The sequence below is a fragment of the Vulpes lagopus genome, chromosome 16 (assembly GCF_018345385.1).
Source record: "Vulpes lagopus strain Blue_001 chromosome 16, ASM1834538v1, whole genome shotgun sequence".
Lineage (NCBI taxonomy): Eukaryota > Metazoa > Chordata > Mammalia > Carnivora > Canidae > Vulpes > Vulpes lagopus.
Genome location: NC_054839.1, coordinates 52,998,519 through 53,025,716, shown reverse-complemented (window position 1 = coordinate 53,025,716; position 27,198 = coordinate 52,998,519). Strand labels below are relative to the sequence as shown.

General features: G+C 46.3%; 1 protein-coding gene and 1 long non-coding RNA gene across 6 annotated transcripts in view; one reads left to right on the top strand and one right to left on the bottom strand.

Annotated features, from left to right (window-relative positions):
- DGKH (diacylglycerol kinase eta) overlaps positions 1–13,568 on the bottom strand; it is a 188,276-nt gene extending 174,708 nt beyond the window's left edge. For 3 of the 4 annotated variants that reach the window (XM_041730914.1, XM_041730917.1, XM_041730916.1), the window contains exons 1-2: positions 13,310–13,568; positions 6,521–6,712 (exon numbers count right to left, since the gene is read on the bottom strand). In XM_041730914.1, coding sequence (XP_041586848.1) covers positions 6,521–6,712; positions 13,310–13,369 — 252 coding nt within the window. In that variant the 5' untranslated portion in view covers positions 13,370–13,568. Of the gene's footprint in view, positions 1–6,520; positions 6,713–7,286; positions 7,769–13,309 lie in introns of those variants that run through there. The other variant, XM_041730915.1, reaches the window with a different exon arrangement.
- Positions 13,569–14,194: 626 nt separating this feature from the next.
- Positions 14,195–21,966, top strand: LOC121476829. 2 transcript variants are annotated; one of them, XR_005984042.1, is made up of 5 exons: positions 14,195–15,741; positions 16,527–16,605; positions 18,079–18,108; positions 19,477–19,664; positions 21,557–21,966. It is a non-coding gene; the product is annotated as an uncharacterized LOC121476829 (long non-coding RNA). The 2 variants fall into 2 exon arrangements; XR_005984043.1 differs by lacking the exon at positions 18,079–18,108.
- The last annotated feature ends 5,232 nt before the right edge of the window (positions 21,967–27,198 follow it).

Here is a 27,198-nt window from a genome sequence, read left to right as displayed (position 1 = left end):
TAAGTATTGTCCGTGGCTGCTTTTACACTATGACAGTAGAGTAGAGTGATTTTGACCCAGACTCTATGGCTCACAAAGTCTAAAACTTTATTACTTAGACCTCTACAGAGAAAGGTCCCCAAGTTCTGCCCTAGATGAAAGTTAATTACTCTTATTCAAAATATCTTCCTTCTCATCATCTAGCAAAATGCTAAAGTTCCTGATTTCACTGAGGGGTGCCTGAGTGGCTCAGTGGTTGAGCCTCTGTCTTCGGCTGAGGTCGTGATCCTGGGGTCCTGGGATCAAGTACCGCATCGGGCTTCCTACAGGAAGCCTGCTTCTCCCTCTGCCTGTGTCTCTGCCTCTCTCTGAGTGGCTCTGATGAATAAATACATAAAAATTTTTAAAAAGCTCCTGATTCCACTCAGAACTGTAGATAAAAGTTTTAAATAATCTTTAAATTTTAAAATAAAATTTTCTAATCTATTCTCTGTTTCCAATGGGCTGCCACCTACAATTTGAAAAATGCTGAGCACGTCTTCCCTAGGCTACTCCAACTACAGTTATGGTGAAAGATAATGTTTTAAATGCACAGTGAAAAATGCAAATCAGTATTTTCAAATACTGTCTCACTGTGAAGGTACAAGAATTTATTTACACATCTTTCAGGTGAAAGTATAGCCAAGGTACTAATTAAAGACTGTGGTGACTATTTTGTTAATGTGCTTAAAGAGACGTCTTAATCCAGATATAACGTTACAAAGTTCTGAATATCTTTCCAGTGGTTAGGTATGTTTTACCTAAACTTAAAGACCCATAAAAAAAAAAAAAACAAGACCCATAAATATTCCAAATTAACTGTAAGAAGACATAGAAATGCCAGATCAATGAGAGCACAAAAAACCTAATTAGGAGATATTTTTGACACATGAAGCTTCAAGACCTTGGCTGAGGTAAGTCATTGTCAGAAATAGTCGCTGAGATGGCTCATTTGTTGATACCATGTGGCTTATGATGGTGGAACAATCTTAGTCTACAAATCTGAGCAAGATTTCTCCAGACATTCCCTATATTCATTGGCCACAGTCTTCACTGGCCAACAAAAAAAAACAACAAAAAACAAAGCTTTGACATTTATGCTCAAAACCAAGTTGGTCTGAGTTTATATCAGTGCTGCTTCAGAATGTCTCGCTCTCAATAAATAGCTGTGAAATTCTCTGCAACAGTAAATGTGAATGTAAAATCAACCTCCTCCTTAAGACAGAACTAAGAATTAGGAATAAGAGCCAAGGGTAAGTAGAGAGGAAGAGGTAGGATGAATCACAGCTCCCATCGGCTTTCCCACATCAGCAACATTTCCACTTTTGTAAGTAAGGGATTTTTTTTTCCCTTGGGGAAACAGAGGCAGATGCAAAATTATCTACTGTGGATAGCTAGATGAGACTACCTGCAATTCTACTTAGCTGATATAGAGAAAGGAAAAAAAGTGAAAAACAGAGAAAAATAATACACTGAAAGGACAAAGAAAAAGGGGAAAAAATGCAAAAGAGAACAAAGAGTATACAAAATGGGGATAGGAGGAGGGTGCTAAAATGTACGTGAGAATTTTATTATTAAGTCACACTAATTTTAAAAACCTGCCAGTCTTATTTTTTAAAAGTCTGTTTTAAAAGATGACTTTAAAAGTCTGTTTAAAAGGGCACCTGGGTGGGTTAGTCAGTTAAGCGTCCGCCTTCAGCTCAGGTCATGATCCCAGGGTCCCGGGATCGACCCCACATCAGGGTCCCTGCTTAGCGGGGAGCCTGCTTCTCTCTCTCTCTCTCTAATAAATGAATAAAATCTTTTAAAAAATATGACTTTAAACGTCATCATATCCACTGCAAAAAACTGAGATTAGTGTTGTCCTAAAATAACCCATTTTCCCTTCCATTGAGAGCCGGGTATTTAAATAATGATACATCATGTTAGACTGAACCATATGAAATTTCCCACATTTGACCATTTTTTTCCAGCTTTATTGAGACATAATTGACAAACTAAATATATATATACTTAAAGTATATAATGCGATAATTTGATAGACATACATATGGTGAAACAATTAGGTAATTAACATATCCAGCACCTCACATAGTTAAATGTGTGTATTAAGAATGCTTAAAAACTAGGGCACATAGTTGGCTCAGTCAGTTGAGTGTCTTGACTGTTGATTTCAGCTCAGGTCACGATCTCAGGGTGGTAGGATCCAGCCTCCTGTTGGACTCTGTGCTCAGAGGGGAGTCTGCTTGAGATTCTCTCTCTCTCCCTCTCTCCCTTGGCCCCTTTCCCTGCTCACTCTCTCTCTCTCTCTCTCTCAAATAAATAAATAAAAGAGAATAGATCTTAAGAATGCAAGAATGCAATCTTAAGCATTCTTAAGATCTATTCTCAGCAAATTTCAAGGATACAATACAGTATTAACTATAGTCACTATGCTGCACCTTAGATCCCCAGAACTTATCCTATAACTGTAAGTTTGTACCCTTTCACCAACATCTCCCCATTTCCCCCAACCTCCCAGCAGCTGGCAACCACCATTCTACTCTTGGCCATTTTTGACCTACTGATCTAGCAAATTCATTTAGTTCAACCTAACATAACAGAATACTTTCCCACCATTAAAAAGAACGTGGTAGACGTGCACACGCCATTAGGGAAATGATCATTTTAGAGCTCCAAACAAGACACAGCATGTGTACAGAATGTTCTCATTTGTACTTTTTTAAAGAAACATATGTATGTTCATAGACATTTTCTGGAAGTGTACCAAGAAAAATGTCAACAATTGCCTCTGGGATGGAGACTAGAAGGTCTGGAGTGAGAGGGAGATTACTTTCCACTGGATACTCTCCTGTCACAGAATAACCTCTCACACTATTGAATATCATATTATATGCATGCATTACTTATTTCAATTAAGAAAAACCTGGATATTTTCCAAATGCCACAATTAATCTAAGATTATTCAATAATCTAAAACATTAACCAGTATTTACAAAAAAGAACATTTTTTTTTTTAATTTTTATTTATTTATGATAGTCACAGAGAGAGAGAGAGAGGCAGAGACACAGGCAGAGGGAGAAGCAGGCTCCATGCACCGGGAGCCCGATGTGGGATTCGATCCTGGGTCTCCAGGATCGCGCCCTGGGCCAAAGGCAGGCGCCAAACCGCTGCGCCACCCAGGGATCCCCAAGAACATTTTTAATAAGGTAATTACTTGAGTGGCCTTTTTTTTTTTTTTTGAGTGGCCTTTTTTTAACCCAAACCTAAACTAAGCAAACAACTTTATGATCATAAGGCTCTTCAAGGAATCTAAAATAAGTACTATGCTTCGATAATAATATCAATATACATGAAACATTCTCTATAAGTATATAATGTATACATTATTCATTTAAGGTATTCATTTAAGAAGTATTTTTGATTTCTTATGATTTATTTATCTAATTTGAGAGAGAGTGTGGAAGCTGGGGGAAGGGGGTCAGGGGGAGGAGTAGCAGGAGACGGAGAGAGAGAGGATCTCAAGCAGACTCCATGCTGTGTGCAGAGCCTGACATGGTTATGACCTGAGCCAAAACTAAGAGTCTACTGTCAACCAACTGAGCCTCCCGTGTACCCCATATATTTTATTTCTATGCACAACTCACTCTGCAGTAGGCCTTCTGTATATCTACATATAAATGCTTTCTAAAGACACGACACAGTATACAAATGCATACCCGTGAATACATGTGTATATGTGTGTGCGTACGTATACGTATAGCACACATAACATCCCAGGCTGCTAGTCAACCAAGACGAAAGATGGCACTAGCAACCATAACCCTGTCAGATCTAATGGTCCCTTGGTATAGCTACAGTATGTACAAGCAAGAACTGCTTTCTTTCTTTTTTAAGATTTTTATTTATTTATTCATTCATTCATCTGAGGTGAGAGGAAGGGGAAGAGCAGAGGGAGAGGGACAAGCAGACTAGGTGCTGGACAGTGCCGGGCTCAATCTCACAACCCTGAGATCACAACCTGAGCTGAAATCAAGAGCCAGAGGCTTAACAGACCAGCCACCCAGGTGCCCCAGAACTGTTTTCTGTCTAAAAAACCACTAGGCCTTGGGCTAGTCCTGGCCTCTCCCATCTTGCATATCTGTAGAGATGATCAAGCAAGTACAGTCTTTTTCTAAAAGATCTTTTCGCTCAACTCTTACCTGGATCATAATTGAAGGCTGGGAACCAGTATTAAATTTAGCAGTTCTTATTTTATGAATCTCATTACTGCACTAGCTCTCTTCCCTGAGAATCAGTATGCGTGATAAAGAGATATAACTGCTAAAATTTGTAGCATGTATGAACAGTCTGGATTGAGGTGGGGAGGGGCAGGCAGAGAGGTTGAAGCCCACTGGTCTCAGGAGTTCTAGGCCTGGATCTCAGGTGTTCTACATGAAAATACTGATGAACTTATACACATTTGTATGAGCTAGCATAAAATGCAGAACTTCTGAAGTTCAATGCATCTCGGGAAATTTAAGAAATATTTCATTTAATGATCACTAATTCTATTCATGGGGGAAAATGCACTAAATATTTTTATTACAAAGTTAAATGGAAAACCAATAATAAATGTGCTTTTAAAATTTATTCTTAGTCGCAAAAACATGCTTTACCCCAAACCATAGATAAAATAAAATTTAAAGAATTTAAGCTTAGCTATCACCATGAATTCAGGAGACCTACAAATTTTAATTGTACCTCCCCCCCCCGACCAGATTTATTGTTTAACTTAAACTCAAATTAAAGTCATCTCTAAATTTTCTCTCAAGCAGTATAAATTTACTAGTTGATTTTGATGTAAGTTTGCATGGAATTTTAGCCACTTCATATGTATCTATAAAATATGCCATCTTTTAAACTTGCCATTAGTAACACAGTTTTGTGAACTTTTTAAAAATTAAGATATCAAATGTTAAAGGCACAGAAAGTCCCTATCTTATTTAGCCTTAATACATTAAACCTCATATCTTTAAGTTATCACAGATTCTATTAGATGAAGAAATATCACTATTAAAATGAGTCACGAGATGTGCAGTTAAAAAAAAAAATAACCGAAACAATCTTTGACTCTTAGATGACTCTAAGTGCATCTTGCTAACACTGTGTGTGCTTACATGTATTTACTTTAGAAAATAAGGAGGCAGGCCAATAAAAGCATGATTTCATAAACATAAAATAAAAGCTCTACTCTCCTATAGGAGGCCACCGACCTTTAAAAAAAAAAATTCTCATTAAAAACAACCACAGAATTAACTTTTGCAAGTTTATTTTTAAAGAGAGCACACAAATCCAGTGACTTCACTGGTTCTCTTCAAATACCTCAGGAAAGGCCCCCAGGGATAACCGACTTCTAAAGTAGCATGATTCTTAAAGTACAATGAAAATCTTGAAATACGAGGAATCCTCCAGTGGTTAAGCATCTGCTTGCTATGTATATGCTCGAGGTCTAATTAAAAACGCTCAACTTTGAGCCCTCGGGGGTCAAAGGCACCTGCTCCATAAACAAGAGTAACACAGCGCGTTCATGTCCATGTAACCCCGAGAAGTTCATCTTCACTAGGACAACCTTGGCGGGTAAGATCTGAACCCTGCACTGGGCGGGAACCCGCGACTCAGAAGCCCGGCTCGCTGATGGGTCACGCGAAGGGGCGGGGGGGGGGGGGAGCATCACTGGGAGCATCACTGACCCTGGGAGCATCACTGACCCTGGGAGCATCACTGACCCAGGCATCGCGCCTGGCCTTTCCAAATGGCAGCGGGAGGCTAGGGGGCTGCCTGCGGTCGCTTCCCCCACCCCACCCACCCCCCACCCTCTCAGAGCGGACCTGGGCAGGAGGCAGGTGCGGCCCGCGGGAAGGGCAGGAGGGTGGGGGGCTTCTCGCCCCTGCGGCGGGGCGGCCTGCACTGGGCTCCCCGCGCAAGGCACATCCTCCGCCCAACCGGGGCACGCAGGGAGGCCGAGGACGTAACACAGAGCTTCTGAGTTCCCGGAGTGGGGCCTCTCAAGAGCGCTCCGGCATTTTCCCACGCTCCCGCAGAGCCTCCCCACTGCCCCGCAGCCCACCCCGGCGGCCTCCCGCGCGGGGCGCGGGGCGCGGGGCGCGGGACCCGGGGATCCCTCGCAGCCGCACGGCGGCCCCGCCCCCTGAACAGGCCCCGCCCCCGGCCAAGCCAGGCCCCGCCCCCAGCCAGGACAGGCCCCGCCCCCAGCCAGGCCTCGTCCCGGCTCCGCGGCTCCGCCCCCAGCCAGGCCCCGCCCCCGGCTCCGCGGCTCCGCCCCTAACCAGGCCTCGCCCCGGCTCCCGCGACCCCGCCCCTAACCAGGCCCCGCCCCCGCTCCGCGACCCCGCCCCTAACCAGGCCCCGCCCCCGGCCAGGCCCCGCCCCCGCCCCGCGCCCCCGGGCGCCCCGGCCCCTCGCCCCCGCCCCGCACGCTCCCGGCTCGGCCCGCCTCACCTTGGTCCGGATCTGCCCGGAGGTGGACACTTTGCGGATCAGTTTCTGGGGTCCCTCCTGCTCCGCTTCGCTGTCGGACGAATCGTCTGCGGGCCCCGCCGACGCAGCGGCGGGGGTGGCCGCGGCGGCCGCTCCTCCCGCGGCGCCCGGAGGGTGGTGCTGGCCGCCGGCCCCGGCCATCCGCTCCGGCTCCTGCGGGGACACAGCACCGCCCGGGGGGGCGGCGGCGGCGGTCAGGGGGCGCGCTCGGTCGGGGCCGGGCCCGCAGCCCCGCGCCCGGACGCCGCCGCCATGTTCCGCTCCGCCGGCCGCCCCCGGGGAGGGGGTCGCGGGGGCGCCAGACGCGCTCCGGCTGCGGCCGCGCAGCCCCTCGGCGCGGCTCGGGCCCCGGCGGCGGGCGCAGGGGGGCGCAGCGGGCGCTCGGGACCCCTGCGCGCGCAGCCTCGGGCCGTCCGCGGGCTCCGCACCCAGAGCACGGCCTGCGCGGGTGGCGGCGGGGCAGGGTCCTGAGGCCGGGCGGGGGGGGGCCGGGGGGTCCCGAACCTCCGCAGCCAAGCCCCGCAGGCCGGGCGGCGGCCGAGCTCCCGCGCAGCTGCAGCTGCAGCGACAGCGGCCCCCGGAGTCGAACGGGGCCCCCGAGCTTCCCGCCGACCTCCTGGGTGCAGCCTGCCCCCCCCCCCGATTCCTCCGGAGCACAGGACGAGCCCCCCCCCCAGCCCCAGCCCCGCCCGTCCGCGCCCCGCCGCGCATCCCGGGCCGGCCGTACCTCTCGCGCCCCCGCCTCGGGGCCCGGGCCCTCGGCGCCCTCCCGACCGCGGGGCTTAGCCGCCGGCCCACCCCCTCCTCCATCCGGCGCACACGGAAGAGCAGAGCATGTTCCGGGAGGCTCCACTCCGCTCCGAGAACTTTTCGTTCAGAGAGAGCGATCCCTCCGGCTCACAGGAAGCTGGGAAGGGCGAGGAGGGAGCGCGGGAGCCAGGGCGCACGGCGCGGCCCGAGCCCGCAGGGCGCCAGATAAAGGTCCTCAAAACCGAGGCGCCCCGCGAGGCTGCCCGGAGGCAAACAATGCACCGAAGCCGCGTGAACACCAGGGCCCGAGCACGAAAACACGGGAGGTCCTGGGAGAGCCACTCCCTAAGCCGGAGCCCGGCGGGAGGAAATGGGATCAACAGGCTGCAGGAGCGGGCGCCGGGACCTGCAGCCTCGCGGCAGGGGGTGCGCGCTCGGCGCCCAGAACCCTTCCCTGGGTGTGGGAGGCCTTGGGGGAGAAGATGCCGAGATGACAGATCCCTCTTCTTGTCACCCGCAGACAACTCTAAACTTAGCTGTATTTCTAAGTAGGGCAAAAAGTCCCCGCCAGACTCTGCAGAGACTCTTGACAATCCAGCAAAGCACATCATCCCTTCAAGGTGCTCACGTCCCTCAAGTATCCACTCCTATTTTGTCAGTTGACATGACCTTTCAGGGTCCTCCAAACCGGCATCCTAGTGGAGTTTTGCTTTCTTTTCTCTTTTCTTTTCTTTTTTTTTTTTTTTCCCAGTTGCCATCTTATTTATGGTCAACAATAATTAGGATCGCTAGGTCTCAACTAAGAGTTCTGGGAGGTTGTAGGAAACCGGATTCCAGCCCAACACTGTCTACCCACGTTGCTGATTAAGATGTAAAATGGGCCGGTTTGAATCTTCAGAGACTGCTGCCCTGAAATGCTAAGTGATGGAAGCTACTTCTCCAGCTGAAATACTAAGTGATGGAAGCTACTTCTCCAGCTGAAATACTAAATGATGGAAGCTACTTCTCCAGCTTCAGCTGTCTCCTTTAGGGAAGGGAAAAAAGAGACAGAGCCAGGCAAAATAAACTTTTAGAGGCATTATGGTTTTATACATGAGTAATTCTAGATCTACACAGAACGTACTGTTGTGAAGGGAATTCTTTAAGAGGAAAAAAAAAAATGATCAAAATAATGGCCTTTAGCCCCAGCTAGCTGTTTGGCCACTGGCGAGTCCAGTGGTTTGTCAAGGCAGACAGGAACACCTAGCCAAGGGCCTTTTGCACGAATAAACCTCGTTCGGACCCCTCCTGTAATGCAACTCCTGAGGCCCCCAGATCATGAGCTAGGGCCAAAGTCAAGATCATGTGGTTACTATTCTAATGTTCTATTCGCTTTACGCGCCATGTTAACAAAAAGTTAGTTTGTCAGTTATCATGTTTGTATTCACACTTCAGGCTTTCAGGTTTTATATAGTAACATGTTCCAGAATCTAGGCAGAGTGATTAAACTGAAACGCACTGTTGAACACCCATGCCCATTCTGTGATCTGAAGAAGAGGGCTGATTACATTTCCCATTCTGATTGAGACAGATTGCTTAAAGACACCTTAAAAGACCTTCATGTGCAAGAGCTGGCCAATTAATACCTCAGGGTGAAGTTATTTATTACTCCATAAAAACGTAACCTCAGTTGTACTTGCTCTTCAAACACTCCTGTAACAAGTTCTAAAACTTGGTTGTGACTTTGAAAGCATAGCCAGTCTTAGCCTACTCATGCTAAATAAATTATCCCTGCTCTACAGTTTCCCTAGCACATAGAATGCTCAGAGTGAAAATACTGTGTAGGCAAATGAAGGAATGTCACTTCATTTCCCACAAAAGGCAGCTCATGAAAACCCTCTTTTCTTCAATCACCTCTTCCTGAGGAGACTGTTCCAAGTAATCCCTAATGTAAGGTACTTGGTCCATTAGATTCTTCTCGGGTCTTACCCATAAATTAGAAGTTTCTAGAATGAATATCCAATCTGTATATCTGCAATGCACTTCATTTTCCTTAAAAAAAAATAGAATAGCAATGTCAAGAGCTCCATATTTTCAATCATTTTAATGTAGCTCAGAATGGCAACCGAAACAGATTTCAAGTATGTGGCATATTACATTAGTTCTTTGATTTACAAGATCCCCTTGACTTTTTCCTTACTTGGTGTCTTTAGATTTTTCAAATGATTTCTTAGATGTGTCTTACATATTTCTTTTGTTATTGTTACTTTGAAATCTTTGTTTGGAACGTAACATATCACAAACACACTATTAAAAACTTGGACATAAGCCATGTAGACATTGCATTCGGGATGAAATGGAAATAGAACCTACCACTAAATTAGGTCTCTACTTGATAGGGTTTCCTGCCCCCATTTAAAGAAACAAAAATTATTACACTGAAGATGATAATAAATCAGAGCCTATTCTCATTCTGATACCAACTTTGAATATTAGGCATATTCTTACTGATAGATACTTTATATTCTTACTGATCATTACTTACAACAAAAGAGATTTAATATCCATTTGCAACTTTTAAGTCCCAGGGGTTCTACGCTTTTATGTTAAACACCAAGTCACAAACATGTAGAACTCTACACTTTCATACTGAAGAACCCATGTTGGACTTTCAAACAGTAACATTCTAGGACTCATAGTCATAATATACTATGTTGTATATTTGGAATTCAACCTTCAAAACTTCATTAAAAATCTCCTTGGTTGTTACCTGAATGAAAAAAGATTTTAGATTCATCATGATAGCAACTGCATGGACATATGGTCATCCCTACACCTAAGGCAAAAACCTTTAATCATCTAGACCTAATGCATAAATATGCTCATAACGTCTCATTTATATTTTGGCCCTTTTTCCTTTGAAACTCTTCCCTTTCTAATTTTTCATTAGTTTTCCTAATTTCATCAGAGCCTGGGAATAAAAAAAACCCACAAATTTTAGTAAATAAAATGTATCCTAGTATCACTGCCTAAGGTCTACTTTGTAAATACTACCACAATTTTTGAGTTTTGGCTGGAATTCAAGCTCCCCATCTCCCCACCCCCACCCCAGGATATCATCTATGAGTAAGGATTGTCTGGCTAAATGTCTTCCCACCCGCCTATTCCCACCACCAAAATATTTTCATATTGATTAGAAATGTAGGGAATGCCTCTATTTCCACTGATTTGGTTACATTCCAAAGCTAGCATTAAAGAAAATACACAGAAACCTGAATGCTAACATTTATCTTCTTTTAGGCCTAATGCTCTAGCTGGAGTAATGATAAGGCTGTTTATTTAAATACCCTCGCTTAACTAAATAACTTCATTTTATCTCCAAATACAAAGAATGTCATGAAGTCCAGTAGCTGACTCTCAGCTGCAGACACGGGTACACTGAGAGCCAGACTATTATTACTTACTATTATTCAGCATCAATTCCTGAGATTATGTTAACTCTTTGGTCTCAAGAGTTCCACGTAGAATCATATCATCATGTTTTTAGGTTTCATCAAAAAAGAACAAGGAGAGTAAATCCTTACAGGTATGCTGTTATACACAGGGAATAATCCAGGGTCTGTGCAATGTGAATACTTCCTATTCAATATTGAATATTCTTATTATAAAAATAAATGGGTATACTTTTATGGTAAAGTATTAAAGTTGCCAATATTTGAAATCAAACAGATTTTTCAAGAACTGCAAAATGGACTCCTCATCAAAGCAGATGTTGCCCATCCTTTCCTTAGCCCAAAGTCTTTGAGGGTACACAGATAAGGCTTCAGAAATTCTGATTCACTTGAAATTTTAGTATTATTTTTATATGCATGTTGCATAGATATATTATGGAGAGAGACTCTATGGCTTTGGTTAGATCCTTAAAGAGATCATTGACCAAAGATAAGTTCAAGAAGCCAAGATTTCGATGAATTTTGTGTCCTTTCAAAGCATATTTAGACTAAGCTGATATTTCCTCCATTAGAGCCAAAGGTCTGAAATTATTAACATTCAAGTATTCTTTTTTTCCCTTAATTTATCCTCCCTGTCTCTTGTATACGCCACTTCTCAGTCATTTGGAAAACATTTTCTTAAGGAACTTAAATGAGAACTCTTAGACTTTGTGGTCATACATGTAATGACCACAGGTTTTCAAATAAAATCACTTTGCCAAAGTATCACTTTGTGCCGCACATGGGAGATCCCTGAAGTTTTGTGGGGTTTTTTTTATACCATCTGAATGTCAACTCCTAACATGTATGAAACAAGACATTCTGTTACGAATGTAGGCTCCGTGAGGATTTAAAGATTTGTGTCTGTATTAACTGCTATATCCATTAGTTCTGGAACACAGTAGGTGCCGGATAAAAGATCCGTTGGGTAAGTAAACAGGCCTTCAGTGTTTAAAGAAAATAAATCCAATTTTCTAAGGAGAGTTCTGCAGTGTGGATAAAGTGTCACAGTTCATTCACACATTCCTATTAGGACGCCAGGTTTAAAGGTAAATAAATGACCATTTTCGGTTTTGTCACTTGAAGTAAAGCAACAGGAAAGTTTTCCTCTATTTTCCTAGGCACGCGGTAGCTCTGCCATCGGCACCCTAAAGGTGAAATACACCTCACAGGGGATTTCTCACCGTGATCGGTGTTGGCTTAGGGCATCCAGGTTCAAAAGGGATCTCATACAGGAAAAGTTTAAAAGTAAAAAAAAGCAGCAAAAGCAGGTCACTGAATGTAGTTCCCAATGATCTCTGATTTAAACTTCAAAACCGACTGTAGTTTTGGTTTCAAGAATAATCTACTCCCCAGTGATAACCACAATAGAAGAAATGTGAGCAGATGGGCAACCTAACAACATGTTCAAATTGACAAAAGCAAAGACAGCTGCAGATACAGATGGATCAGAGTCCAAGGACGCTTCTGAAAGGTCGGGAAGCGGGAGGCAGAGAAGTGTATTTGGGCAAAGGAGCGGAGAGGGGACTTACTAGAAAAGAAGAAGGAGGACCGAGCCTGCCACCTGACCTAGAGGCTCTCAGCAGGCAGGGGGCCAGCCTGAGCAGCCACGCCGCGTCCCTGGGAAAAAGAGCATCCCCACACGCTGCACAGAAGCCGGGGCGAGGCCAGACACCGCAGACGAGGGCTTCCAGGCAGGTTCAAGAATTTCAAGCAAGACGGAGTAGCAGGCATCGAGGCAGGGCGTGCAGAAGCCAAAACGCGGTGCCAGGGAAGCAGGCAGCCCACACAGGATTACAGAGCTCTGGGCGAGACGGGGATTCCGGGTGGAATCCCTGGAGGGATGTGAGATGGTTCTGACTGTCTGAGTTGGAAGAAAGAAGGAAGTTGGAGGAGTTGGAGGGAACGGATCCAAAGCCCCCCGGTCTCCTCCTCCTCCATCCTCACGCGCGCGCGCGCAAGTCGCCCCAGCTCCGGGCGGCCCGTGCAGGGAGCCGCGCTGAGCCTCCGCTTCTCCCCGGGCCGGAGCCGGGAGCCGGGAGCCGGGAGCCGGGAGCCGGGAGCCGGGAGCCGGGCCCCGGGCCGCGCAGGGCCGCCCGCCGGCGGGAGGCGTGGCCCCACTGCTCCCCGCGAACCTGCGCGCCCAGGTGCGGCCCGGGGCGGGGCGGTCCCCTCCGAGCCCGCACGCCGACCCCGCGGCCGGGGCTCTCCGCTCCCTCCGCCCCCGCCCCGCCCCGCCCCCACCCACCAGCAATCCCGAAGTTGGCGCGTCCCTGCAGCGCAGCGGGCGGCGCCCCGGGGGCCAGGGGTGCGCTCCGCCGGGGCCCCGGGGGCGAGCCCGGCCGCCGGACAAAGGCGCTGCGGGCGGCGCGCGAGGAGGAGCCCGGGCGGCGGAGGAAGCGCTGCCCCGGCTGGGAAGCAGCTGCGGACCTCATCCCGGGCCATTTCCTGAGCGGAACCCGCCGGGCGGGGGGGCCGAGGGGAGGTGGGAGGGCGCGGGCGCGGGCGCGGGCGCGGGCGCGGTACCCACCGGTTCCTCCCAGGCCGGGCTGCGGGCGCGGGGCGCGGGGCGCACGTGCTGCGGCTCCATCGCGCCGCCCGCGCCCGCCCGTGTGCGGGGACCCGGAGCCGCCGCCGCCGCCGCCGCTGGATGCGCGTCCCTCGCCGCGGAGCTCTCGGCGCCGCCGCCCGGCTCCTGCCCGGGGCCACCGACCGGCCCTCCCGCCGTCTCCGGCTTCCGCCGCGCCGCGCTCTCCCGCCCCCGCGCCGGGCCCTTCCTCCTCCTCCTCCTCCTCCTCCTCCCCCGCCTCCCCCTCCTCCTCCTCCCGGTCCAGCTCCGAGCGCTCCGCTCCCCGCCGCCGCCGCCTCCCACGGCCGCAGAATCCGCCCCTCGCTCCTTCCTCCGCCCCCGGCTCCCTCCCCTTTTCCTCCCCGCGCCCGCCCCTCCCCCTCCCCGCCCCCGCCCCCGCCCCGCCCCCGCCGCCCCCTCCTCCCCGCGGGCGGCCCGGGACGCACGTGACCCCCCGTCAGGCCTTATAAGGCGCGGAACCGAAAGCGGCCGCCGGGCGGTCGCGGGCACCGGGCGGGCTGGGGCGCTCCGGGGAGCGGCGGCGCGGGGGGCGGGGCGGGGCGGGGGTCCCTCTCCCCGGATGCCCCCCTCCGCCGGGCGCCCTGGACGGTCCCCGACTTGGGGGGCGCAGGGGTGAGAAGGGGAGGGGGTCCCAGGAGACGCCTCGGGGCGCCCCTCTCCCCGGCTCTCCCCCCTTCCCTGCTCCCCTCCGGGCGCCCTGGACGGTCCCCGACTTGGGGGCCGCAGGGGTGAGGCGGAGAAGAGGTCCCGGGAGACGCCTGTGGGCCCCTCTCCCCGGCTGCCCCCCCCCGCCCCGTATCCTGCAGGCGCGTCCTCTCTGCCGGGCGCCCTGGACGGTCCCGGACTTGGAGGGCGCAGGGGGGAGGCGGGGAGGGAGTCCCAGGAGACGCGTCGGGGCGCCCCTCTCCCTGGCTGCCCCCGCCTCCGCCGGGCGCCCTGGACGGTCCCCGACTTGGGGGCCGCAGGGGGGGGGGCGGAGAGGAGGTCCCGGGAGACGCCTGTGGGCCCCTCTCCCCGGCTGCCCCCCCCCCCCGCCCCGTATCCTGCAGGCGCCTCCTCTCTGCCCGACGCCCTGGACGGTCCCGGACTTGGAGGGCGCAGGGGTGGAGCGGGCGGGCGGGGCGGGGCGGGGGGGGGGGCTGCGCCGGCGGCCGCGTCTCTGCGGTGTGGGGCAGTGCGGGCGGCTTGGCTGGCGGGAGGCCCCCGGGCTTCCTCGATCCCCGCTGCCACTAAGGGATCCGACCCGCCCTCCACTTGCAGCCGCGCTCGCGGGGGCGCTCAGCGCAGGGCAGGTCGCCGGCGGCCCGCGGAGAACAGCGTGACCGTGACCGTGACCGTGACCGACGCCCTGGCCGAGCATCCCTCGGCGTGGACCGCGCCTTCCCCAGCTCCAAGCCAAGAAGGGCTTTTCACGGCTTAGTCCCTCCCCTGGACCCGAGGCCCCTTCCACCCGCGTCTTCCCGCGGCTCTTCACCACGTCAAGCACATGCACACGTTTTTTTTTTTTTTTAAAAAAAAAAAAACTGAAAAATCAAAAACGTTGACTTGATCCAGAGCGCCTGTTCTCATTATTCCCACTTGTATTAATTTCTTCATCCACTACCCCTTCTTGCCCGCAGGCGGACATCCAACCGAGGTGACCCTACCGAAGGCCATTGGTGGCTCTAAAAATGCCCTGAACAATTAGATTGTTGTTGTTATTGTTGTTTTTCAGTTCTCTTTTTACTTAATCTACCTGCAGCGTTTGGCATTGGGGACTAGACTTTTGTCCTTGAAACTATCCCTTCCATGGGCCCCTTTGACACCTGGGTCTCCCGAGCTCTCCAACCTTTTCTTGGTCAGCCCTCTCAGGTGTGGGAGTTCCTAAATAACCTGCCCTTGCTCTGTTTCCAATGCTGCCTGGTCTGCCCACACCCACCCACCACTTCAGCTACCAACCACCTGCTGATAACTGGTAAACCCCAGATCTCCAGTTCTGTAGAGCCAACTTGTTCCCAGAAATCTCTACCCAGATGTCCCATGGGCCTTAAATTCAGCTGGACTGGAACAGAAGTTAATTTTCCTGCCAGCTGGCTTTTCTCTCTTGTCTCATGCTCTCAGGAAAAGTCTCCGTGAATCCATCTAGTCACTCAAAGGAGAAATCCGAAAATTGTCCCTGGTTCCTTCTGTCTCCCCTTTGCCCTCTCCACACCTGAGACATTCCTGTCTATCACCTTCTCTCCGTTTCACTGTTCTTGCCTGATTTCGGGTCCCCTGTTTCAAATCCCAGAAGCACTGCATTTCTTTCCTTGGTAGTGTCACCGCCTCCGAGCCGGTGGGACCTCCATCTCTCACGTTGTGGCCAAAGTCAGCCTTCTAAAAAACAGCATCGAGTAAGTCAATCCTGGAATAAGCCCTCCCAACAGCTCCCCATTACCTGTAGGATGAAGTCCCAGTCCCAGTGTCTTAGCCAGTATCTGTCTCCCCAGGCTCATCAACCAGCTCTTGAGTTCCTCCCCTGCAGTTCCCTGTAAGGCCACTTAATTTTATGCTGTGCTCTCTCATGGGATGCCCTTCCTCTTACTCAGCCTGTCCAAACATCTCATCTTTCAGGACTGAACCTAAGAGTTCCTTCGTTATGAAATCTTTTGACCCTCCTGCAGGTTCCAACTGGCCACTCACTCTAGAGAAAATGCACACACACACCCCCCCCCACCCGGTCACAACGCCTTGGAAGACTATGTTAAACTCATTTTTTAGTAACATCCCTGCTGGCAAGTATCGTGACTGACTTATCCCCATCTTCCTAGTTCTCAGTACAGTTTCTGGTGTATCATAGGTGCTCAGTGAAGGTTGAATGAACAAATTTTTTTTTAATTTTTTTTTTAATTTTTATTTATTTATGATAGTCACAGAGAGAAAGAGAGGCAGAGGCATAGGCAGAGGGAGAAGCAGGCTCCATGCACCGGGAGCCCAACGTGGGATTCGATCCCGGGTCTCCAGGATCGCGCCCTGGGCCAAAGGCAGGCGCCAAACCGCTGCGCCACCCAGGGATCCCACAAATTTTGTGATAGAATTTGAGTGACCATATTTTTATGGCTGGAGAAAACCAGTTTCCCAGGTATTATCTCATTTAATGCTCACAACTCTGCAAATAAAATATTATCATCTTTTACAGTGATGGAAGTTGAAAACAGAAAAGAATAAAGCCATCGGCCCAAGGTGCCTAAAGCCAGGACTATAATCCAGTCGCCTAGGTAAATTCACTACACGTTTATCCGTCCATTGTTTTTTCACTTTAAACTCTGTTTTGCATGCTGCCATAGCTTTCTTTTTTGTTAGTGGTTGCCTGGTATATATCTTTTCATCTCTTTATTTTCAACCATTCTGAGTCATTATGTGTTAAGTGTGTCTTGTAAACAACAGTTGAAGTTCGGTAGTGTTAACTCATTCTGAGAGTCTGCCTTTTAGTAGTCCTATTTTAATCAGTTTTCATTTATCTTTATATCAAATAGGGTAAAAAGTTATTGTAAGAAAGAGATTCTTCTCTGGCCTCTCCCAAACACAATGTGTATTTCTCTCTCCTGAAACAGTCTCAGGATAAGTGGTCCTGGATGTTAGGGTTGTTAGGGTGGCTCCTTTGCTCCATATTGCTATTCCATCCCCTAGGGCATTGCCTTTATCTGGGGGTTTGGGGGGGGAGCTGGTGAGGGGAGTTCTAGCTCAAGAAAGGAAGAAGAGAGTGTAAGGGAGCACAAGCCTAACTCCTTAAGGCCTAGATCCAGAAGTGACACACTTCGCATCTGCTCATATCACATTAGCCAGAACTTAGTTACATGGTCATAGCCAGCATCCAAGAGGCAGGAAAATCAAGCCATGAGCTGGGCAGCCATGATCCACCCCCAACTCTATTATTATGGAGGAGAGAAAACAGATTTTGGTGAAAACTAGCATTTTTTTGTCACACCAGGAATACCATCTTTGGATTTATTACCACCTTCTCATTTCACATTTACCTAACTTTCTTTTTCATTCCTTTCTTGCCTTCTATTCCATTAACTGATTTTTTTCTTTCATTTACTCCCTCTTTCTAAACCCTCCTACTCTTTTGGAATTTAAGCCTTTTATTTCAATTCTCAGCGGTTACCTCTTAAGATATTTACATTTATACTGAACATCCAAGATTCCATCAATATCTTCAAACCCTTCTTTTAAAGATAATCCTAAATAAACAAAAATAAATGAAACACTTTAGCTCGCGATTCCTTTCCTATAAACTATGTACTGCTATCTAGTATTTTTTTAATTCCCCATTTATTTTTTAGTTCTTCACTAAATTAGTCATCACCGTGACTACTTTTATAATTACTTAATTATTTTTTCCTAACATATTCTATCAGCATTTGCTTTTTGTATCCCATTCTTTCCTTCTGGCGCTCAGTTTATGTCTTGGTGAAGTATGTTCTTCAATATTTTTCTTCACTGTATCTGTGAGTAAAATTCTCTGTTTTGTCTGTCACTCTTATTTTCTCTCACATTCTTGATTCATAATTTCATCAGCTAAGGAACTCTTTAAGCTGACAACTACTGAGGCCAACACCTCGATGTTACTGTTTCATTACCTTCTGGCATCTGCTGTTTACTGGTAGAAGTCTGGCCAGTCTCATTGTTATCCTTTATAGATCTTGTTTCATTGTAGTAACTTAATATTTTCTCTTTTTTTCCCCCAGTTGATGCTTACATTTGTGATGTGTGTCCAGGTGGGTGTTATTGCTTAGATCCCTTGTTCTGGACTCGATATGCATCTTTAGCCTGAAGACTCAGGTCCTTCTTCGGTTTTGGAGAATTTCAGCCCTTCAGTATTTCAAATATTCCTTCCCCCCATTCTGACCCCAGGCATTTTTTCCACTTTTTCTCTATTTTATCTTTTTTGGAACTCCAGTTAGATAAGAGTTTGAGTTTCTCTTTTTCTCATGTCTTAATTTTTCTTCCATATTTCTGCTCTTTTTCTCATGCAGCTCATGGTTAATTTTCTCAGATCCTTTCGATGGTCTCTAACAGATTCTCTCTGCCACTGTATGATATACTCTTTAATATTGGCATTGAATTTTACATTTATTTACATTTCTAAAATGTTCGTTTCTTTTCTTTTCAAATTTGCCTGTCCTGTTTTTTTTTTTATAGGATCTTACTTTTGTCCTAGAGTCTCTTCTTTCCCTTATCCCATTAAACATTTTAAACACATTTATTTAAAAATCCTTCAGGTTGCTCTAATATAGCACGCTTACCATGACGAGCACTGAGTAACGTGTAGAATTATTGAATCACTATATTGTACACCCGAAACTAATATAACACTGTACATTAACCATGCTGGAATTAAAATTGAAAACTTAAGTTAAAAATTGTTCTAATATCTATAGTTAACAGAGTGTAAATTCTCCCATTTGTTGCACTTGCTGAATCACAATTGTGCTACCTTGCTTCCTTGAGTGCTTTATAATGTTTTACTGTGAGCTTCTCTTCATGGGACTTGTTTTCCATGATGGTTATGCATAGTCTGTTAATATTACATTTGACTCAGGGACCTCCGGGTTTTCCTGGCTCACTCACATGTCTGGGAGTGGATGCTGGAAGACTCAAACACGTGAAGGCTGGCACAGTCCAGGGCTCCCTAGGTCTCTCTCTGTTTCTGAGAGGCTTCTCCGAGACTCTTCTTAGTATGACAGCTTCCAGATACCTGGATTGACTCCTTATATATGTAGGCTCAGGGCTCCTAAGGTGTATGTCAAGAAAAAGCAAGCCAGATGGATGCTGTATTCTTTCATGAACTCAGTTCAGAAATCATATAGCATCACTTTCACCACATGAATTGAATGGAGTTATCACGAAACCCTGCCCAGTTTCGAGGGTATGGAACATATGGACCTCAGAGTTGTCAGTGGGAGGAGTATCAGAAACATTTTAAGAGGAACGTTTAGGAATGAGATATATATACTTGTGCAGTCCTCTTTGGAACATGCAATCTACCACAGTGGTGTATCTCAGTGTCGTGTTTCTGAGCCATCAGAGGTTCATTCTTAAATTAGATGATATTCTTAGAGGGCTATTCCTTCTCTCTGACTCAGCACCTGGAGACCGTGAGTTATCATCTATGAAGAATCCAGCCAATTAAAATGCAGGCCTAGAGTCTTCTTCACACTGAAGAAGCACAGAGCTGCAGCATCCCACTGCCCCAGCCACATCTTTTACGGAGCATATTGGAGTCTGACAAAACCTCCCATAGAAACCATCTGAGAAACACTCCCTACATGAGGTTTGTACTTGAAGCAAGTTTACAAACAGATTGCATCTTAGTAACCATGTACCTACCTGAAGCAGAAAATAGAAATCACCTTGTTCCACTTTATAGAAGTAATGTGGGGCACACAAAAAGAAGCGCTATAGCAAACCCAACTCTGTAGATCACGTTGGCTGTTATCCCTGCTGCTTCCATAAAGAGACCCTTCATGGTTTTCCATGTAGCAGGGTGCTGGGGGTGTTTTCTAGTTATTACAGACAACTCCTTAGGTATACAAATTCTACAGATGATTTTCTCTCCCTCTTCTGCCCTTATCCCTCATAATTTCAAGAGAAAAACACTTAAAAAACAATTAATCATTTGTTGACCGTGAATATAAAGATGTCAAAAATACCATTAAGTGAAAAGGCAGGTTTTAAAACACAACATATGAAAAAATATAAATATTATGTAACTATGTAACAAGAAGTTTGGCAGGATATACCTTGAAGTGGTTAGTGATTATTGGTGGGCAGTTGGATTCCATAATCTCATATATTTGTCCTTTATTTTGTTAGACGTCTGGTAGGATTATGCATATTCTTTGATTTTCTTGTTTTCCCACAGTAAGTATTTATTGCTTTTGAGAGAAAATTTTAATGATTGATCATAATTAAATTAACAAAAACCAACATATTTAGGAAAATAGAAATCCTTAAATGCATTGAGATATATAGGGACTGAGAAATAAGGCAGAGAAGAATGAAAATCTGGCCTAGGGCTATGTCTTCTAGGCCAGATAGGGTGAAGAATTGGGTCTAGAGTTCAAATAAAACGTGACAGATTTCATTGTGATCTAAACTCACAAACTGTGGGGTTCCCACTAGGTGAGCAGACCTGAGGATGGGGCTTTTCTGATCCCTGAGAATACATGCAATGGACTTCATCTGGGTGGTGGCAGGTGCCCAGCCGCTTTGGATTCAAAGTCAGAGTTCTAGATTCCAGGAAGAAAGCTGTCAAAAGAACCAAGTGGCAGGAATCAAGACAAAGCAAAATGCTGGGAACTGAGACAAGGGTACATGAAGAAAGCTCCAACCAGGTAGCCCAGCACCCAGTGCAGTGGTCCTCAGGAAAATGGATCAGGGGCCAACAGGCTAGAGGAGGCGATGGGAGCCAGTGGCCAGTGGTGGCCTTCAATACTGGGGAGTAGGGCCAGTGAATTTGAACAGAACTACCCCAGATTAAGGGACAAATGTTTACAGTGGTTTTCTCAGAGTGAGTTTAGAGTATTTTCTTTTGGAAAACCATGCAAGGAAGAGATGAAGGCAAGAAAAGTGGAGTTTGGCACCTAGTCATTGAGGAATGCTAACATTGAGTGAAAACCACATCGGATTTGCTATTAAAGAGAACTGTATTCAAACTCCTGCTCTTCTATGTATTAACCTGGAGACCTTGGGCAAGTTGTTTCCTTCCCTGTAAAATGAGCATAACAATACCAGTTTCTCAGTACTGCGTGACTGGCAAGTGAAATACTGTACTAAAAATAGCTGGCATCATATAGGTATTTTTGTTGTTGTTGTTCATGTAGGTGTTTTCTACAAACATAAAAGTTCTGAAAAGGAAAAGAAATGAAGGGACTATTACTTTTATGTTCCACAAATTAGATGAGGCACATCACCCCTCATTCCCTGTCATATAGTCTTTGAAACTAGCAGCTGCTGGACTTAGAAAACCATGCATTTGAGGAAAAAAAAAAGAGAGAGAGAGAGAGAAAACCATGCATTTAAATACATACATCCATACATACCATCCATTTTTCAAAAACTTCAACACAACAGGTTTTTAAAACTCCCTTTTAGATCAGAGACACTTTGGTTTTAGTCATCACAACAGCCATATGAGAAATTATTATTATCCTCATTTTACAGATGAGGAGACTGAGGTTCGGGGATTTGCCTGGAGTCACAGAACTTGTCGGGGATGGAGAGAGAGCCAGCATGTGGCGTTCTTACCCCATGAGCGTCCCATCCAAGAGGTGGAAGGAAAATGGACAACATACAGGTCCAGACTTTTGTTGGGGGGAAGTTAGAGTCGTTTCACAGCATAGGGAAGCAAACATGTGTTTAGACGAGTGGGAAGAAATCAGTGGAGGGGGAAATGATGGAAGGCCAAAGAGATAGAGGCTAATTCGTGGGGAAAGCTCTGATGTACACGTTGAAGAAGGAGGCTCACACAACTTTGTTTCTTCAGAGCCAAGAATAAAGGAGTCAAGGAAGAAAAACACACCATAAATGTTAACTGTCATTATGACCCGACTGGCATCTAGGTCTAAGGTGTGTTTTCCTTCTTGTTACCCCAGGATATGGTAACTACCCTCAATCAGAAGGTCTTAGATTGACTGGTCCATTCTTGGTCCTCCCTTTGCCCAGACTTTTTTTTTTTTTTAATTTATTTGACAGAGGGAGGGGGAGAGAGGGAGCACAAGCAGAGGGAGAAGCAGACTCCCTTGCTGAGCAGACAGCCCGACACAGGTCTCGATCCCAGGACCCCCAGGATCATGAGCTGACCTAAAAGCTCAACCGCTGAGCCACCCCAGGCGCCCCCTTTGCCCAGACTCTTGCACACGATGCCCACTTTCCTAGATACTTTCCTTTGTTTGCCTTCCTTTGACTGCTTCCAGCTCTACCACCTTCCCACCTAGCTAGGGACCTGGCCTGTCTACCTAGGGGCCCCCTCCTCTCCTCCGCCTTTCCCACTCTAGCTTTGCTAGCCCCGATAGGGACCTGGAGGATCAATAATGGGACAGGACCTCAGGAACCCTTCCTGAGCCAGCTGGCACTGCCTTACGCCTGTCACAAGTGGGTCCCAGCCCAGAGCAAAGTGCATGCCATCCTGTCTGTCCAGTCCTGTTTCTCCACACGTGCACAGCCCCACTCCTGGGGACACTCACAGAAGTGCACCTGCTCCAGCTGGTGGCAGCCTGGGGATCACAAGGACGGTGGCCAAAGAGGAGAGGGGGAACACTTCGGGTGTGGGCTGTTTGCACTTCATCTTCACGGGGCGGGGGTGGGGGCCCTGCAGCAAGTCAGAGAGGATATCACAGGGCTGCCAACTTTCACCTGAAAAGCGTTGAATGATACCTCTGCTTTCCGTGTCACCAGGAAAGTGTGTCAATACCTTACGTTTTAATTTCTCTGCCGATAAGAGTTTATTGGACACGTACCTCGTGCAAATCATTAACGTTGGCTTGTTTAGGAATCGTGTTACACAGTTCTCCTTAGCTAAGTATCTCTGGTCACAAGGTGTGGAACTTGTAGAACTTTACAAACAGACTGAAGTCAAAGGAGTAGTTCATTTAATGTCATATTCACCATTTTAATATCTTTGAATGTGTTAAAGGAAAGTATTTTTAAAACGTATGACTTACGAAATCATAGTTCTTCATTCATTCATTTGTCCACCAAATATGTGTTGGGCACTTACTACACTTGAGGCTTGGCACCAGGGAGACATCTGTACCTTTATAAAAAGGCACCGGTAAGTGCCACGAGGTAGGGATTGCCAGAGCGCAGAGAAGTGATGCCTCAGACAATCTTGGGTCATTATGGGAGGCTTCCAGGAGGAGGTGACATCTACAGTGAGACTTCACTTTCATGAATTAGCTAGACCACGGTGGGTGGGGAGGGACTGGGAGGAAAGGAAGCAGTCCTAGGGGGGGAAAAGAGGGATTCTTTATAAAAGCCAAGAGGCATATGGGAGCTCTGCTGGTTCTTTCAAGTTCTGAAAGAATGGTGATATTAGTGTTAACTAGAGAATGAGGTGGTGAACACGAGATGAGACTGAAGAAGCGAACAGATCGTGGATTATGAAGGGCTTAACACAGCAGCAAAGACTTTCTGCGTTCACATCTTTAACATAATAATAATAGTGAGCAGCGAGCACATCATTTGATTGATTAATTAATCCTTATAACTCCTAGAAGGCAACTGAATTTTGATTTTTAACAACTTACTATCTTCCATCTTGAATACCCTGATATTATGTCTTCAAAGCTAGAGAGCACAGGTACCATTTTAAAAGATCTACTTCTCTTTTCTAATTTTTTTTTTTTTTTTTTTTTTTAAGTAGAGGCTGAAGGAGTAGAGAATCACAGGAATGATGATTGAAAGGGGGAGGGAGCCATTCTGAACAGGCTTAGAAATCATCTGACTAACCAGTCTGGCATCTTGAAAGATCTAGAAATTAACAGTTACCTCCAGGGTGGAGTAAGAAATTCAAGCTGGGACAGGCCTTCCCCTTTGGAGAGTGGATGGAGGATGAGGTTGGAAACCGATTTCAAACAGAAGATTCTTATAATTTCGTGTTTTAAAGCACCGCTTTGAATAAAGAAATGAAAGTGAATAAACAATCGCAAGTTCGACCGGCCTATTATTAGAAAATGATATTCTTGCCTCACAGTCTGAAAAACACCCTATCTATGACTAGACATCAAATGAATGTACCTAAAAAAAAAAAAAAAAAAAAAAAAGAATGTACCTCAGAATGAACTTTCCTAAAGAGAAATTTCCTGTTGGAATCAGTCAGTGCCTAGGCCACAGAATTAGTCACGTTGTGTCATTTGTGTAAGCATATCATTAACGAGATTAAAGCTTTCCAAAAGCTGGAAATGAAGGCAAAGGGTCATTAGCATTAGACACTTATCCTCCAAAAACTGAAGTGGTGATTTATGAAATTAATATTCTAATGTCTTCCCCTCAGTGTCCGAGATAACTGTAGGTTGGGCTTCTCAGTGAACGGAAAGAAAAACAGACCAAATATCCTGCCCCTCCGTGGCCGGCCCCCTCAAAGTTTCTTCAGAGATAAAGCGTGGAAAGGGACATTGTGCCTCCGAATTACCATGAAGCTTTGTCCCAAACCATGACCCAGTCCTTCACTGAGCTGAGGTGGGCTAAGGCAGGCGTAGAATCAAAAGCCTTCTTTCCTTACTACTCTCATAGTGAGGAAAAAGGGGTCCATAGAGAATAGTCCCCATTTCCCAACCTCTCCTTCTCTCATTTATAATCCAGCTCTGTCCCTCCGCCACCACAGAAGCCAGTCTTGGCAAGCTCACCAGCATCTTCCATGTTGCCAAATCCAACTGGAACCTTTCAGTCCTCACCTCACTTAGCTCTTCAACAATACTTGACCTTTCAACACACCCGATTACTCCCTACTTTTTAAAATACTTCCTTCTCTTCATTTCTATGCTTATAAAGAACCATGGTATTACACTCATTTGGTTTTCTTCCCACCTCAGTGGGCACTCCTCAATCTCCTTTGCTGGCTCCTCCTTTTTGGCTCAAACTCTGAATGTTGATGAGTCCCAAGGCTCAGTTTTAGGGCCCTTCCTCTTCTCTGTCTACACCTTCTTCCCAGGTGCTCTTGTTGGGTCCCATGCCTTTACATTTCAATTACATGCAGAGAACATCTATATTTATATTTCCAACTCTGACTCTTCCCCAAGTTCCATTCTCATACACCCACCTGCACACTTGACATCTCCAATTAGATATCTTATAAGCGTATCAAACTGAACATATCCAAAATAGCTTTCACCTATAACCTGCTTCCCTCTCAGTTCCCCCATACAGATAAAAAAAATATCAATAGTCACACAGAAGCTCAAGGGAAAGACCTAAAAAAATGAGTTCTTCCCCCCCACCCTCAACTCTTATATCCAATCTATCAGAAAGCTCTGTTAACTTTTCTTCCAAAATTACTCTATCCATTTCTAGCTCTTCCTACTTTCTGCTTGTGTGAGCCACCAGGATCTCCTGCTGGTTATCACACTGGTCCCCTTACAAGTCTCCCTGCTTGCACTATCGCTCCTCCTGCACAATCCATGTTTGATGGGGCAGACAGAATGGTTTTGTTAAAGTATAAATCAGAGTGCCTGGGTGGAAAAGTCATTTTAAGCTCCTGACTCTTGGTTTCAGCTCAAGTCGTAATCTCAGGGTCATGAGATCAAGCCCCATGCTGGGCTCAGCACTCCATGTGGAGTCTGCTTGAGGTTCTCTCTCTCCTCCTGCCCTGCCCCTGTCCATCCAAAAATAAATAAATAAATCTTTTTTTTTTAAACGCATAATCAAATCATGTCAGTTATCTGCTTAGCCTTAATGATGGTTATGAACACTACTTTGAAGATATTTGAAATTCTAAAATTCTCAAGGTATTTTCACTGTCTCCTGCCTACATCTCTGATCTCATGTCATACCACTCTCTGTTCATTCTCTGTACTCCAGCTGCACTGTCCTTTTTTATTCCCCAAACATGTCATGCACCTCCTTGTCATTTTTTAAATTGAGGTATAATTGACATACAATACCCTTTTTGTTTCAAGTTTATGTCATAGGAACTTGATATTTTTATACATTATGCAACAGTCTCCACTGTAAGTCTAGTTACCATCTGTCACCACACAAAGTTATTACAATATTATTGACTATATTCCCTCTGCTGTACATTACATCCTGATGATTCACTTATTTTACAACTGGCAGTTTGTACCTCTCAATCCCCTTCACCTATTTCACCCATCCCCCCAAGGTCTCTCATATCTAGTAACTGATAGTTTGTTTCCCGTATCTACGAGTCTGCTTGTGTTCTGTTTGTTCATTTGTTTTGTCTTTTTAAATTTCACATTTCGATGAAATCATATGGTATTTATTTTTCTCTGTTTGATTTATTTCACTTAGCGTAATATGCTCTAGGTCCATCCATGTTGATCCAAATGGCAAGATTTCATTATTTTTAAAATCGAGTAATATTCCATTATATATATATATATATATGTGACACCATATCACGCCATATATCATATCGTATATCATATATATATCACATCTTTATCTGTGCATCCATCAATGGACACAGGATATTTCCATATCTTGGCTATTGTAAATAATTCTACAATGAACATAGGGTGTATATATATCTCTTTGAATTAATGTTTTTATTTTCTTTGGGTAAATACCCAGAAGTGGAATTGCCAGGTCATATGGTGGTTCTATTTTTAACTTTTTAAGGAAGTTCCATATATACAGGGGCTGCATCAACTTACATTCCTACCAACAGTGAATGTTTTTTTGTCTTTTTGATAATAGGCAATCTGACAGATATGAGGTGCTTATGTCATCGTGATTTTTGATTCATATTTCCCTGATAATTCATGATGTTGAACATCTTTTCACATGCCTGGTGGCTATTTGTATGTCTTCTTTGGGAAAAAAATGTCTATTCAAGTCCTCTGCCCATTTGTGACAGGATTGCTTTTTTAAAATATTAAGTAGCATAAATTCTTTATACATTTTGAATATTAGCCCCTCTTGGATGTATTGGAGATTTTGCATATGCTGTTCTTTTTGTGATGCTCCATCCCCAATTTTCACATGGTTGGCTTCTTTTCATTCAGTGACATCTACCCTAAGAGGCTATCCCTCCCATTCAAACTAAAGTAGTGTCTCAGTCTCTCTCAGGCATCCACCCTGTTTTATATTCTTCATAGCACTTATCACTGCCAAATATGTTATTT